Source organism: Panthera tigris, chromosome E1 (genome assembly GCF_018350195.1).
Source record: "Panthera tigris isolate Pti1 chromosome E1, P.tigris_Pti1_mat1.1, whole genome shotgun sequence".
In the NCBI taxonomy this organism is placed as follows: domain Eukaryota; kingdom Metazoa; phylum Chordata; class Mammalia; order Carnivora; family Felidae; genus Panthera; species Panthera tigris.
Window position 1 is genome coordinate 49168302 of NC_056673.1, and position 14745 is coordinate 49183046.

Consider the following 14745-nt stretch of genomic DNA (forward strand, 5'->3'; position numbering starts at 1 on the left):
CCATCCATACGATGAATGGGTTGAGTGACACCAACCTTGTGATTATAGGTCCATTGCAAATATTATTATCATCATGATTTCTCAGGTGGAGAAACTGATGAACCAGTCACATATTCGAATCAGAAGGAAAACATCTGTTGGCATGGAAAAGAGATTATTTCCTAAGCTACTGAGTAAAACACAGCTGCACTGGCAGTTTTAACGCTGTTTTCTTGTCAATTTTTGTTCTTTCAGGAAACCTGACAGAAACATGAAGCCCTCCACCATCTGGAACTGAGAAACCCATTCAAGGCTGACTGCGGCTTCTAGAACGTCCAGGTGTTCTGCAGATGTGAGAATTTATCCTGCTCTCACCAGCTGGAGTCCCGAACAGATGCAAAGCTTGTGCTGTGGCCCTCACGCCCCTGAGCACAGAGGGGTCGTTTTTTAAGTGGCCAAAGAGCCATCACCGACACGGGTATCTGATTGCCGCACGCGGCTGGTCGGCTGGTCTGGTCGTCTCTCGGAGCTGCAGGGGGCAAACCAAATTCGAGGTTGCAAATTTCCTGACTGTCTTGGATTAGGATGCCCGGTGGGGGCCTCATTTCCTCAGCCCCAGCGTCCTTCTAGGCACCCCACCAACACGACCCCCACCACCAGTATCTCCTTGCAGACTCCACCACTGCTTCTCCAGAGACTCCCTGCACTTTAAGTGAGCAGAAGGAAGCTCTTGGAAAAATCCTTAGCTGTGGCCCACAGACGGTCATTGCCCTCCCCTGCCCACCATGGGCTGGCTTTTTCTAAAGGTTCTCTTCGTGGGGGTGACTTTCCTGGGATGTCTTTATCCTCTCGTGGATTTTTGCTGCAGCGGGGACACAAGAGGCCAGAAGCCGAATTTTGTGATCATTTTGGCAGATGACATGGGGTGGGGTGACCTGGGAGCAAACTGGGCAGAAACGAAGGACACTGCCAACCTTGATGAGATGGCCGCAGAAGGAATGAGGTGAGTCTTGAGGATGGCTGGCTCTTGCCGCGGGAGGGGGCAGCATAAAGCACTTGAGCAATCCGATGGCTCCGTGTGGACTTAGCGAATTGATTGATTCATTTGGTTTGAAGCCAGTACGGCATCTGGAAGAAATCCATCCATTCATCTCTCTGATAACACTCAGGGTGTGTGGGGGGGAGGGGCAGGGGGCTGGGAGTACAGAGGTAAACAAGATACCTCTGGAGCCTGTATCTGGGGGGGGGGGGGGGGTAGACAAGTTAAAAGGAGAGTAGGCATTGCGGTCTAGAACCTGAGCCTGCTTCAGGCAGTTTTGGAGTCTTCAGGGAGGGAGTGGAACCTAGCCTGGGGGCTCCAGAGAGAAGGTGACCTTTGAAGAGCGAGGAGTCGAGCACATGAAGTTAAGAGGACTTATCTGTGAGCAGATGGGACTTACTGGTACACGTCTTAGAGGAACTTAACTCCAAGGGGCCATAAAAGAGACGGGCATGTGCATCTTAGTGGGTTGGGATGTTCATACGCTCCTTGCCTGCTTGGAAAGAGAACATGTATTTGAGTGTTCAGAGTTTTATTTTATTAAAAAATTTTTAATGTTTATTTTTGAGAGAGAGAGAGAGCAAGAGAGAGACAGAGTGTGAGCAGGGGAGGGGCAGAGAGAGAGGGAGACACAGAAGCCAAAGCAGGCTCCAGGCTCTGAGCTGTCAGCACAGGGCCTGATGTGGGTCTGAACCCACAGACCTCGAGATCATGACCTGAGCCCAAAGTCGGATCTCGACAGACTGAGCCAACCAGGTGCCCAGGGCATTCTGACTTTGCGTGTTCATCTTGGGCTGACAACCATCCGACTGTCCAGCTCAGATCCCGCTTATGCTACGTTAAACCCCTCTGTTCAGTTCAGTGGGAATCATTCCAGCTGACTGGTTAGAACAATGTGTGGGGCATCTGCACAGAATTTGAGCCACTTGTATCCTCGGGCCTGGAGCTTCCCCAGAGACACGGACCCTTGGGGTCCCTGCACCTGGTCTCACCCACTGCAGTCCATCCACCTCACCTCAGCCAAAGGGAAATTTCTAGAAACACTCCTCTGTTTCCAGTCCTTGGTAGGCATTTTGTGGCCCTAGGGATACAATCCAAACTCTGGACAGCAGCTTCTAAGACCAGCCCGTCTTCCACACTGGCTTTCTGTGCGGCCCCTCTGTGCACCTGTTGCCTCCTTCTGTCTGGACCTTACCTGTGTGATTCCATCTTCCTGGTTTACTTTCCGCTTCCTCTGCTTAGTTAGTTTCGGCTCACCATCTGGATCCCCAGTGCCTCATGAGGTCCTGGAGAAAGCTTTCTTGGATGCTGCATGGGTCCTCCGCCAGCTCCCTTGCTGCTCTCGTGGTGATCGCCTACCTGTCTCACCCCCTGTGTTGGGTTGAATAACATGCTCCCCCAATTCATGTTTACCTGGAACCTCAGCACAGGACCTCATTTGGAAACAGGGACTTGGCAAATGTAATTTATTGTGGGCCTTAATGACACCACCCTCCACTGAGGGTGGGTCCCAAATCCAATGACTTGTGTCCTTACAAGAAGAGGAGAGGACGCAGAGAGACACCCAGAAGAGGTGATGGGAAGACACGGGCAGGGAACAGCGTTGGGTCTGCAAGCCGAGAACTCCCGGGGCCACCGGCCACCACGAGAAGCCAGGCGGGGGCTCAGGACAGCTTCTCTTTGTGAGCCTCCATCTTGGTTTCAGACTTCCAGCCTCTTGAACCGTCACAGAACACATTCCCGTCATTTTCAGCCTCCGGTTTCTGGTAATTTGTGGCGGCCACAGGAAATTCAAACACGCCCTCCCCCCCGCCCCCCACTTCTAGCTCTGGCCTTCGGGAAGAAAAATGCCTTTTCTCTTCTTCCTCTCTGGTATTCCTAGCACAGAGCACAGTGCCTGGTACATCGTAGACAGTTTAGAAATAATTGTTCATCAATGAATGGGCTTTAGAAGTTCAAGCTACCAGGGCACCTGGGTGGCTCAATTGGTTAAGCATCTGACTTCGGCTCAGGTCATGATCTTGCGGTTCGTGGGTTCGAGCCCCTCATCAGGCTCTGTGCTGACATCTCGGAGCCTGGAGCCTGCTTCCGATTCTGTGTCTCCCTCCCTCTGCCCCTCCCCCACTTGTGTTCAATCTCTCTCTCAAAAAGTAAGTAAACATTTATAAAATTAACAAAAAAAAGAAGTTCAAGATATCTTGAAACGTCACCCCAAATTTTGCGTGTTGGAATTTTTTTTTTTCCTGGAGAGATTTAATCCATAGCATTTACCAGATTTCAAAGGGAACCAGATTGCCAAATCCTTAAGAGCTTCTGCTTTTAGTGGGTTTGTGGGGAAATATCTGGCCCCTTATTTACATCGAGATTTCTGAGGCCTCGGCATTCTCCTTATGAGCTGTCACTACAGGCGTGCTGTCCTCCTGAGCAGAAACCAGATGCAAACACAGCTCGGCGGGCTCTCCTATCTTTTTCCTCCCTTTATGAAAATACCCTCCCCATTTGAGCCTTGTGACAGGGGCCGAGCGGACGGCCCTCTGGCCCGACGTGGGCAGCTTTTCTCTCTGTGCCTTGTTGACAGGAAAGCAGGCTTCCTGTGAGGCCGCGGATTGATTCATCACTGGCTTCTCCCCCTGCCTACTCACGGCCAGTGGGGAACCATGACTTTCAGACAAGAAGCCCTATTGCCAAACAGCGTCTATGGGTGACTAGAGAAAGTCTCTTTTTTCCTTGGGGTATTGTTTCCTAGGACTCCCACAACAAATCACTATCAACTGTGTGGCTTAAAGCCACTCACATCTACTCTCTCACAGTTCAGAAGGCTAGAAGTCCTGAATCAAGGTGACGGCAGGGCTGGTTCCTTCTGGAAGCTCTGGGGGAGCATGGGTTCCATGCCTCCCTTCTCGCTTCTGGTGGCCGCAGGCGATCCTTGGCCACCTCGGTTTGTGGTTGCGTCACTCCTTTCCCTGCCTCCACTGTTCCGCGGCACTCTCCCCACGTGCCTGTCTATATCCCCCTCCTCTCATGAGGCCACCAGCCACTGGCTCTCAGGCCCATCCTAATCCAGTATGACCTCATCTCAACTTGATGACATCGGCAAAGGCCCTCTTTCCACATAAGGTCATATTCCCAAGTTCTAGATTGACATGAAATTTGTGTGTGTGTGGGGGGGGGGATGCTTTTCCACCCAGAGCAGGGGGCTCAACTGCGTATATTTTTATCTCTGCTCCTAACATAGCCTGTAATGTAGCAGGTTTTCGATAAAAGATTGTTGCTTTGAAGATTGAACATCCTGCTTAAGAAGTCGGGCTCTGGGGGCGCCTGGGTGGCTCAGTTGAGTGGGCGTCCAACTCTTGATTTTGGCTGCAGTCATGATCTCGCTGTTATAGGATCAGGATGGAACCCCGTGTTGGGCTCTGCACTGGGTGTGGAGACTGCTTGGGATTCTCTGACTCTCTCTGCCTCTCTCCCCTGCTTGTGCTCTCTCTCTCTCTCAAAAAAAAAGGAAAGGAGAGGAGAGGGGAGGGGAAGGGAAGGGAAGGGGTTAGCCTCTGGAGCCAGATGGCTTGGGTTCAAATCCCAACTCTACTGCTTTCTGTCTGCATGACTCTGGACCCTCAGAGCTTTGCTTTCCTCTTCTGTTCATGGGGTGGCCACACCCACCTCATAGGATGGTGTAGGGATTAAATTAAGTCATCCAGGTAGGCAATTAGCACAGAGCTTGGCACGCAATAGACATAGATATATGTTAACTATTGTTATTTTTGGTATTGGGATTAGAAATAATATGCATTTGAATTGTCGATGTGAATTGGCTACCCTGCCTAGTGAACGGTCTAAATGATAAACCGTGGAAGGAGGAGTGGGTTCCAGAGACAAATAAGTCCCTGTTCATCTCGGTGTGGAACCGTATACACTGAGCCGACGTCTGTATTTGACTCAAACACAGCAGCTGTAGTAACAGCCAATGCAAGGCGCCAGGCTCTGCGCTTCACCCCATCTAATTCTGGCCACCACCTGATGTTTCTCTTCTTTCACAGGTGAGGAAGTCAAGGTCAAGCCACTTGCCCCCACTTGGCTGTCCTCTGGGGATCTGCTTGATTCTGTTCATTCCTAGACCACGTCCCCCAGGCAACACTTCAATGTCTCCGTAACATTTCCCTTCCAGCACACGCCAGTAGTGGGTTGTTGTGTTTTTTTTTTTTCTTCCCACTTGGTTATGGTAGATGCGATTTGCCAAATTTGTGGACAGATGGGGCACCATTCACAACATAACTATGATGTCATCATTGCTACAGAATGGCAGGGTTCCCTGGGGGCAGAAAGGCAGAACTGGTAGTGCCTCAACTTTGCTTCCTTTGCAGATTTCCTAACTTCCATTTACGTAGAGGAAGATGAGGGACTGTGGCCTGAAACCCACCGTCGTAAGGTTTATAGAGGAACCATCTCGTTTATGGCAGCTCAGGTCAAAGAGCATCCTCGCCGCGTATCGCATAGGGGGAAACTGAGGCCCGGAGAGAAGTGATGCGTGTTTTACTATTTTAGCTGCTTTCTAACATGTGGGCGGTGGATTTGCTAGTTTGCAGACCCACCATGTTAAAAACAATGATAAATAATTTATTTTGGGGAAAGAAAAAGAAAAAGACCCAAAAAACAAAAAACGAAAGTCGTTTGCAACGAAAGCAGCAAACGTCTCTTTATCAGAGGACATTGCGGACTAGTGTTGAGTGACGGCCCATGTGTGCCCTGTGAGGCAGCTGGGCCCCCTGCACCTGTCAGTAGGTTCAGCAGACAATACCTTTTGCCCTTGACCTGGTGGGCTGGGCATTTCGTCACCGTCCCGTGCAAATCTGAGCCGAGCAGTACTGTTGAACGTTTGAAAGTCTAATGAGGATAAGATAACCCAAGGAAAATGTTGGAATTCAAGGAAATGTTGGAATTCAAATGAAAAGGCCAGGGACTTAGTAACCAGCTAAAATGTAAACCTTGCAAACAGCTAGACAAAGGGAGCCCGAGGCAACTTGCATTGCCTTGTGGGCTAGAGGAAGGAATCACTCACACTTTAAAAAGGAGATAAAGGGGCGCCTGGGTGGCGCAGTCGGTTAAGCGTCCGACTTCAGCCAGGTCACGATCTCGCGGTCCGTGAGTTTGAGCCCCGCGTCAGGCTCTGGGCTGATGGCTCGGAGCCTGGAGCCTGTTTCCGATTCTGTGTCTCCCTCTCTCTCTGCCCCTCCCCCGTTCATGCTCTGTCTCTCTCTGTCCCAAAAATAAATTTAAAAAGTTGAAAAAAAAAAAAAATTTAAAAAGGAGATAAAAAAAAACGTATTTCATCGGCCTCTCCTCCAGCTTTTCTGGCAGAGAGTTAACTCTGAAAATAAGCTGAAGCGTTTAAATCAGTATGAGAACCCAGTGAATAACCTTGACCATGCAACACTAGCATGGTTCTCGCCTCACCGCAGGCCCGGGGAAGGCCAGCGCTGGCTTCACCTTGTGATGAGCCGGCAACTATTTCTTGATAATCCTGAGAGTGAGCGGTAACTCGCCTCCGTCTCCTGGCTGGTGACTTGATTCCAGCCCTGCCTTCGGGTGTCCAGACCCGGGTATGAGCACCTGCGCGGTTGTGACCTGTGCGTCTCTTGGGGGAAGTGGGCCCAGCCAGCAGAGCCCAGATAGTGGCCGCTCACTTGGCCGGTGTCCCGGTCTGGCTCAGAAGCGGGGTTGACAGAGCTCATACATACACTTATGCAAATCGACCTGCGGTCTGTTACTTTTGCGCCTTGATCTCCCCCCCACCCCCCCCCCCCCCCCCCCCCCCCCCCCCCCCCCCGCTTCAGTCCATCTCTGCCCCCTGTCTCACCTGAGTCGAGTCATTGCTGCTGCTGAGTAAAGACAGTGGTTTAGCTAGGAGTCAAAGATCAATATTCACCACTGGAAGGTCAGGGGCTCCCAGGGGCTTCGGTCTGTTTCTAGAAAGGGCCTGGGTGAGGGATGAATTGATGTGTCAATTCAGTCAAAGGCCTCGTGTCATTTCTGTTCTCACACTGGCTTTTTGCAGACATTCATCATCCACGCTGTTATGTTTTGGGTCTTTCCCCGCCCCCCCCCCCCCCCACTCCTCCCCGCCAACTATCTTGCTGCCTTTGGGGTTTTGCAGCAATCCCAGGGAAGCCGAGAGCCAGGCTGGCACTCACAGCTGCAGGGGATGGTAATGAGGTCTTCATGAGAGCTAGGGTAGAAAGAACATTCTGAGTGAGACTTCTATTAATAAGAGAAAGATTCCAACCCCACTGTGTAATCCCTTCCAGCTTTATCTCCACCCCCAAAACAGTCATTCAGACCCTGGGTTGAGGAAGAAAACCTCTTGTCCTATGACCTTCACCACGAACTTCGAGAAATTTGCTCAGCGACACGAGACAGACAATTTTATATCTTTGCCCTTGGGTAAGTAGGTCCAGTGGACGTAAAGTCGGGCAATGCCCACCTACCAACTGGGCCACGGTGAAGCCTACAGGAAAGGTCCTGCAGCGTTGGGCCCCGTGGCTTTAATAGATGGGGACACGTAGGAGCACCATCATCTAGGTAGCACTCAATCTTAGAGAAAACCAACTGAAATATTAACCAGTGTGGCCCTGGTGCCAACTGCGAGTTCAAAATTGCCTGTCCAGCGGTTGTTACCTTTTAAGTCTCCCGCCTACTTCGTTTGACAAGGACTCTCTGGTCAGAGCAGGTCATAGGACAAATGCTGCGCCCTAAGAGTCTTCCAGCCGGGGAGCGGGGGTAAGACAAGAAAAGCAGCCTTTAGAATGCAGAAGGTGACCGGGGGGTGAGGGGAGAAGGGGCACCTGGGTGGCTCAGTCAGTTAAGTGTCCAACACTAGGTTTTGGCTCAGGTCATGGTCTCCAGGTTCGTGAGTTCGAGCTCTGCATGGGGCTCTGTGCTGACAGTGCAGAGCCTGCTTAGGATTTTCTCTCTCCCTCTCCGTCTCTCTACCCGACCCTGCCCCCCCCCCCCACCTCACAAAATAAATAAATAAACTTAAAAAATTATTTTAAAAAAGTATTAGAATACAGAAAGGAAATGTACTGTGAGCAGGAACCCCACACCTCCCACCCCTTGTCCCGGGGCTTTAATAACCTGGATTGGATGGAACCGAATTGGACTCTTCTGGGATGGAATTAGCACCTTACTTATCCCTTGGTGACAATCAGGAATGAAAAAGGTCCATGCTGGGGCTTCTTGCCTTTTGGACAGTAGAGCCCAGAGCCAGAAGCATGTTAAAGATAGTCCTGCGGGGCTGCAGGAAGAGAGAGGCCATTTCTCCAGAGGGAAGCCACGAGGCACTGGAGAAAGGATCTCACTGTTGAGACCTTAAAGACGAGCAGGAATTAGCCGGATGAAGGGAGAGGAAAGCGTGTTGTAGGCAGAGGGGAAAACGTGAGCAAAGGCTCAGAACTGAAAAGTGCCCTTTCACTGGACAAATATTCCTAGAGGCTCCCTCAGGCCCTGTCCTCGGTGCTGGGAATGCATCCATGATCCAGACAACCAGAAGCCCTCGCTCTTCTGGGGCTGCCATTCCAGTGGCTGAATGTGGCTGGGAGCGTGAGGCTGGACCAACGGACGTGCCCACCAGCGAAAGGCCTCATACGCGCGTTCTAGTGTTCAGACTTGGTCCTGGAGGCAGTGGGGGCCCTGAGGACTGAAGTCCTCAGCCTGCATTTGAGCTGGATTGCTCCAGCCTGCAGGGGAGTGGCCCACACTGGCAGCTGGGGAGGCAGGGGGCAGATTGCGGGAACCTCCAGAATGGCACGGCCCAGGGTCATGAGTATGGGGAGAAGTGTCCGATCCAGGAGGCGCGAGATGCTGGCTTGTGTGTGCATCTTGTCTCGTGCCTTGTGTGTGTCCTTCCTTGAGCACGCGTGCGTGCATATGCACAAGAAGAATGTGAAAAGGAAAGGGGGAAATTGCCAAGGATCATACCATGCTCGGCTGCTGGGAACCTGTTTTTGGAAAGAACAAGAATATGAGTGGATGGGTGGAAGGAAGGAAGGAAGGATAGAAGGTAGGACGGAAGGAAGGATGGAGGGATGGAAAAGTAAACAAAACACACCAAGTTTACTCTTTGCTGCCACATTTGCTCATAGTTTACAAAGGGCCTGCATATCCATTACCCCAGTGACCCCACCTGATGGCTTTCTGAGCGCTGACTGGTCGCTCTTCCCATTTAACAGAAGGTCACATGGAGGCCGAGCTGCGCTGGTGTTTTTCTGGGTTCCACCTCCCGCCCCATCCCTCTACGTACAAATAATTTTTAAAACCTATTTCTGCCTCCAAGACTTTAAGTTATGAATGGAGCAAAGATAGCCTTTATTCCAGGTACAAAGCCATTTAGAGAGTTAGCGCAGAAGGCCTCATCGTCTCTCTTAAATTCCTCACAGATGAAGGCTGGACACGCTTAACTTCGCCATGTTCCGTCTCTCCGGGGCTTTCGTGGCCGTGTTTCCAGCCCTAACGTTTTCTGATTCTAATACGCGTAATTTATGCAATGGCAAGTTGCTTTGGCTTCTGTCTGGCTGTGTCTTAATTTGCGTTGATTTTCCCGTTAACAGGCTGCTGTAATGTCTGGCTCTGTATTTCCAGCTTTCCTTTACAATGTATTTTCAGACTTTAATTAGGACCCCTGTTGGTGAACTGGCCTGAGCCTGCCCAGATAGATTTGGGGAAAAACAAAAGAGGCTTTCCAAATAGCAAGACCATTTTATCGCTTATTAATTGGTCTCTGCCACGTGGAGACAGAGGCTGGCAGAGGGGAAAGTGACGTGCAGGTCAGTTCACTGGGCCGCCAGGGACGTTGTTGGCTCTTTCAGGAGGTGAGGGTACGGTCAGGGCTCTAAAGACTTGGAAAGAGAGGAGATAAGATTGTTTCTGAGAGTTGAGCTGCGAGGAGGGAATTGAACCCTAACAAGCAGCAGCTTAAGGGATTTTTGTGAAAACTGGATGAATGTATTTTTTTCCAGCCAGGTGACCTCTTCCAGTTTTGTCTACTCACTCACCAGATGTTGCTGGAGCGGCTCCACGCCTCCAAGGCACCCCGCTTGGGGCCGGTCTTGCAGCTCTAACCCTGTCCTCACGGAACCTACGGTCTGGGGGAGGGGTGGCCTCGAAGTTCTGTTTGCCGTAGAAACGCGCGACAGCCGTTCCCACGAGGGTGGTGTTGCGTGCTCGAGGAGACACCATCCCCAGGACAGCTGTTAAGGACAGGCGGGCAGGGACAGCGTTTAGACGATGTGTTTCTGGCTCTGCCCACGTGTACTGGTCAGTGAGGCTGTGTAACAAATATAATGGACTGGGTGGCTTAAACAGTAGGAATTATTTTTCACAGTCCTGGAGGCCGTGAATTCCGAGATCAGGTAGCCAGCGTGGTCGGGTTCTGCCGAGGACCCTCTTCCTGGCTGGCAGATGGCCAGCTTCTCACTGTGTCTCACATGGAGGGGAGGGAGCCCTCTGGGGTCTTCCTCGTCTTTATGAAGACACTGATCCTATCATAGAAGCTCTACCCTCCAGACCTCATCTAAACCCAGTTACCTCCCAAAGCCCTGACTTGCAAATACCACCCTATTAGAGGTTGGAGCCTCAGCACAAACGTTCAGTCCATAGCGCCAGGGAAGAAGACGATGGTGGGCAACAAAGCCCCCTTGCCTCCCAGACCCACTGACAAAGCTCAGTCTGAAGGATCTTTTCCATGGTCCATTGGAATTCTCTTAGCATTAATTAACTCCACACTCATCAAGACAAGCTTTGCATTCTGATTTCCCCTGTAATTCATGCCCAAGAAGAAAGCTTGTTGACCACGCTGACGCTTTGGTTCCTGAGCTGACCCCTGGCAGTCATTTGGGAGACAGGCGTTCTGATGTCTCTCTTAGGCTCACGTGGTTTGCATGGGTGTGAGTCAGGCTCCTGGGGCCGGCACCACCAGGGGTGAGTCTCGGGACGTCCGTAGCCCAAGACTAGTCACCTAGCTAAAGGTAATTCCCTCTGCGTTTACCTTACCAACCTCTGGATTGGCCCAGCTCCAGCCAGCCTTCTCTCAGATGGAAAGGGACTTCAAAGAGCATGGGATTTTGGGTGGGCAGGCCCGAGTGGAAGTTCTAGCTCTGTCATTTCCCAAATATAGGGGTCTACAGTCTTCCGTACAGCACGGTGATTGGACAGGGCACGGTGCATCCCCCCTCAATGCTAGCCGTATGGTCTTGGGAAGCGACTTAAACTCTCTCTGCCTCACCTCCCTTATCTGTAAAACGGGGAATCCTAGTGATTTGAACTAATATACGTAATATGACTAGGGTGGCAGTCGCTTGATAAACGGCAGCTATTTTTATTATGATAAGACACACGTAAACAAAGTTAACGCCTATTTATACTTTAAGCCTCAGCACACACGTGGCTTCTTTTGAGACGCACTCGCTTCACCGGCACACACGTACGCCCTCCTTGTGTGCTTTCGGAACACCCTGTGCCTAGTGTTCACAGAGCTCTCTCGCACGCTGGGATTATCCACCTCCCTTCCCGAACTTTGGGCAACTGGAGGGCAGGGCTTCATGTTGCTCACTGGAATATTCTGGGCTCCTATCCTATTACACCCACACTGTGATAGCCAGGACTCTCTGGTCATAAGAGGCAGCAACACTGCTCAGTCGGCCCACGCACATAAGGGGCATAGCTTTCGCTCATCAACTTAACCTCTGCAGAGGTTCTGTCTCGTGCTGGGCTTCTGAGCCAATGGGTAGATTCTTCCAGGCTCCTCCATATGATGGGAGATGTGGCTCTTGCCTCCGTTCTCATGGTTTGAGGTTCAAAGGGAACGAGAGAGCTATTCCTTACTGTCTGGTTCAGAAAGTTCCAGGTTGGATTCTGACTAGCCCTGCCTGGGTCATGGTCCTCGAGGATGAGGGACGAGAGGTGGTGTTACTCTGCTTAGCCCACGGTGGGTCTTGTGCCAATGGTGGGTGTGGGGCACAGACGCTGTTAGACGAACGTCTACGTTCAGACACGAAAAGGCTGCAAGGAAGTTTCACGGGCTCCGGAAGTCAAAGTCCAGGCTCATCCTCCCGGGGGTGGGGTGGGGGAGGCAAAATGGTGCCAGTGCTGGCTCGCGGAGGATAGGTGGGCATGTGGACGGGCAAGAGGACGGGGCAGGCTCTCTGGGCCGAGGTGCAGGAAGTCGAGGTGCCGGGTTGGAGAGGTGCGTGTGGGACTTGAGGCGGGGAGGGATGCCAGACGTCCCGGGGCTTCGTGGGGTGATGTGTTCACGTCCTCGCGTGGCCATAACCAAGTGCGACAAACCGGATGGCTTTATTTATTTATTTATTTTTAATTTTTTTTTAAGTTTATTTATTTTTGGGAGAGAGACAGAGCATGAATGGGGGAGGGTCAGAGAGAGAAGGAGACACAGAATCTGAAACAGGCTCCAGGCTCCGAGCTGTCAGCACAGAGCCCGACACGGGGCTCGAACTCACGGACCGCGAGATCATGACCTGAGCCGAAGTCGGACGCTCAACCGACTGAGCCACCCAGGCACCCCCTCTCTCCCCCTCTTATAAGGATACCAGTTACGTGAGGTTAAGGATTCACCCTAATCCAGCATGATCTCACCTTAACTAACTACATCTTCAGTGTAACCATCCAATGAGGTCACGTTCTGGGGCTCGGGGGTTAGAACTTCAACGTGCCTTTTTGGGGGACACGATTCAACCCACATCGGGCAGCGATGAGTCAGAAGCCTGAAGAAGTGGGTTGAGCCAGAGCATGGGGGGGTTATGGTGGCCACACAGAAGGAAGTCACTGAAGACTTGGGGTCCGGGGACGGCATGACCCACTGGCATGTTAGCATGGGCTGGAGAGAGCGAGCCTGGCGTCTTGGAAGGTCACTGAAGTGGTTCGGACGAGGGACGACAGCCATATTGATCTTGGGTGGCATCGTTTGGAATGGGAGCTGCTGAAAGAGGGGGAGGTGGGAGACAGACTGGAAGGTGATGCCTCAGTTTCCAGCCGGGTTTACTGGGAGGGAGGCAGACGTGAGGTCTGGGAGAAAGGACTCTGAGCTTGGTTCTGTGCCCATCGAGGCCGAGGTGACGTGTGCCATAACCTGTGGCAGTGAGCCTGATGCCTGCATGGTGGCAACAGCAGCCAAGCGGCCTGGAATCCCGCCCATTGGTTCCCAGCTTCCGTGCTATCCTACCTGCCTGGGGCGCCCTCTGCCTCCCCATGTAGCGAATGAGGACATGAATTACCTTGACTACCACAAGTTTGCAAAAGCCTACTCTCCACCTGGAGCTCTGCTAGGTGGTTTGTGCACATCGTCCCACTGAATCCCTCAAATGAGCTGGGGAAGTAGGTGTGTTAGGCCCGTTTTGCAGAGGAAGATACTGAGGCCTAGATGCCGTTACCTGTCTAGTCTCACACCAGAGCGGTGGGGGGGGGGGGGGGGGGGGGGGGGCTGGGATTGAACCCAGCTTCGTTTGTCCAAACAAACCCTTCCTATCACTCTCCCTCTGCCTCCCACAGCACTTTTCTTTGTACTTCTCAGATGGGGCCCGTCTTATTTTGTCTCCTTACCCACATGTCTTGACACTCTGAAGTGTGAGCTACTTGCTGGAAAGGGCTATGGGTTCCTCCCTGAGCTCCCCCAGCAAGCTCTGCTGTGGTTAGCGGAACTCCAGCGAGGCTCCTGGGCACTTAGAGGTGACAATCCTGGCACCCTTGCCCAAGGACTGTCTCCGTGTGCTCTCGGGGGAGTGCTTTCCCTGGAATGGTGCACACAGCTGGGGTAAGACTGCCCTGGGGCCTCCAGTTGCCCCGGGGCCCCACCGGGCTGCCCCTGGGGCCGAGAGGAACCCGATCTTGGAAAACTGGGGCCCGTTTGGCCCTTTCTGTGTGCTCCAGCTCCAGGCTGGGCAGCTCCGACGGAGGGCCTGCAGACCACGAAAATGACTTTGGATCTACTTAGACTGCGATGAGAGCCCGCGAGAGGGTTTCCAGCCAGGAATTAATGTTAGTCGATAAACAGGTTTTGAGATTACTTCAGCTGCCCCTTGGGGGAGAGTGGGGGAGGGAGAATTGAGGGCGGGAATGGAAGCGGGGAACAGGGTTCCCACATACAGCTGGACAGATTGTGCACTGCTCAACTCCGGACAGCAGTGTGAATGGCACCCCCTGGGGTTATACACCACGGTGGCCCTGGGGAAGACAATACAGACCATGGTAGTGGTCTGGGTGCAGGATGATAGAAGCCTGGACTAGGATGTTAGCAGGTAGGTGGAGAGAAATGGGTAGATTCTGGGTACGGTTGGAAGAAGGGTCTTTTCAAGAATGTGCTAGTACTTTGGCTGTGGAGGGGGAGGGGAAGAGAGGAATCGGGGTGAGGCGTTTGGACCAAGTGACTGAGTGGGAGGCGGTGCTGTTCACTGAGATAGGGGACACTGGAAGGGGAGAGTGGGTGTGCAGGCATGAATCTCGAGCAGAACCGGATAAACTTGCAGAGACTGGCAGACAAACCACCGCGTGGTACATGGGAGCGACGTCTGGGGCCCGAGGCCAGTGGGCCTTTCTCTTCTTGCTCTGGGAAGCCCAGTGGCCCGAGAGGGGACGGGGGTTCGAGACGCAACCGACGCTGCTGGGCGGGGCCAGCCGTGTGGGCGGGTGACCCGTGCAGCCACACGGGGGGCTCCGTGCTT

General features: G+C 52.4%; 1 protein-coding gene and 1 long non-coding RNA gene across 9 annotated transcripts in view; one reads left to right on the forward strand and one right to left on the reverse strand.

Annotated features, from left to right (window-relative positions):
• Window positions 1-424: 424 nt before the first annotated feature.
• LOC122233669 lies at window positions 425-10308 on the reverse strand. Its single transcript, XR_006211336.1, has 8 exons — window positions 10066-10308; window positions 8150-9012; window positions 7691-7772; window positions 7207-7241; window positions 6873-6992; window positions 1419-1511; window positions 954-1107; window positions 425-508 (listed from the first exon to the last, which is right to left on the reverse strand). It is a non-coding gene; the product is annotated as an uncharacterized LOC122233669 (long non-coding RNA).
• The window catches only part of ARSG (arylsulfatase G), a 66824-nt gene continuing 52600 nt past the window's right edge, over window positions 522-14745 (forward strand). For all 8 annotated transcript variants that reach the window (XR_006211335.1, XM_007077543.3, XM_042967165.1 and 5 more), the window contains exon 1: window positions 522-982. Coding sequence is in view for 7 of the 8 variants with exons in the window: in XM_007077543.3 (XP_007077605.1) it covers window positions 765-982 (218 nt within the window). In the remaining variant the exon portion in view is untranslated. The remainder of the gene's footprint in view (window positions 983-14745) is intronic.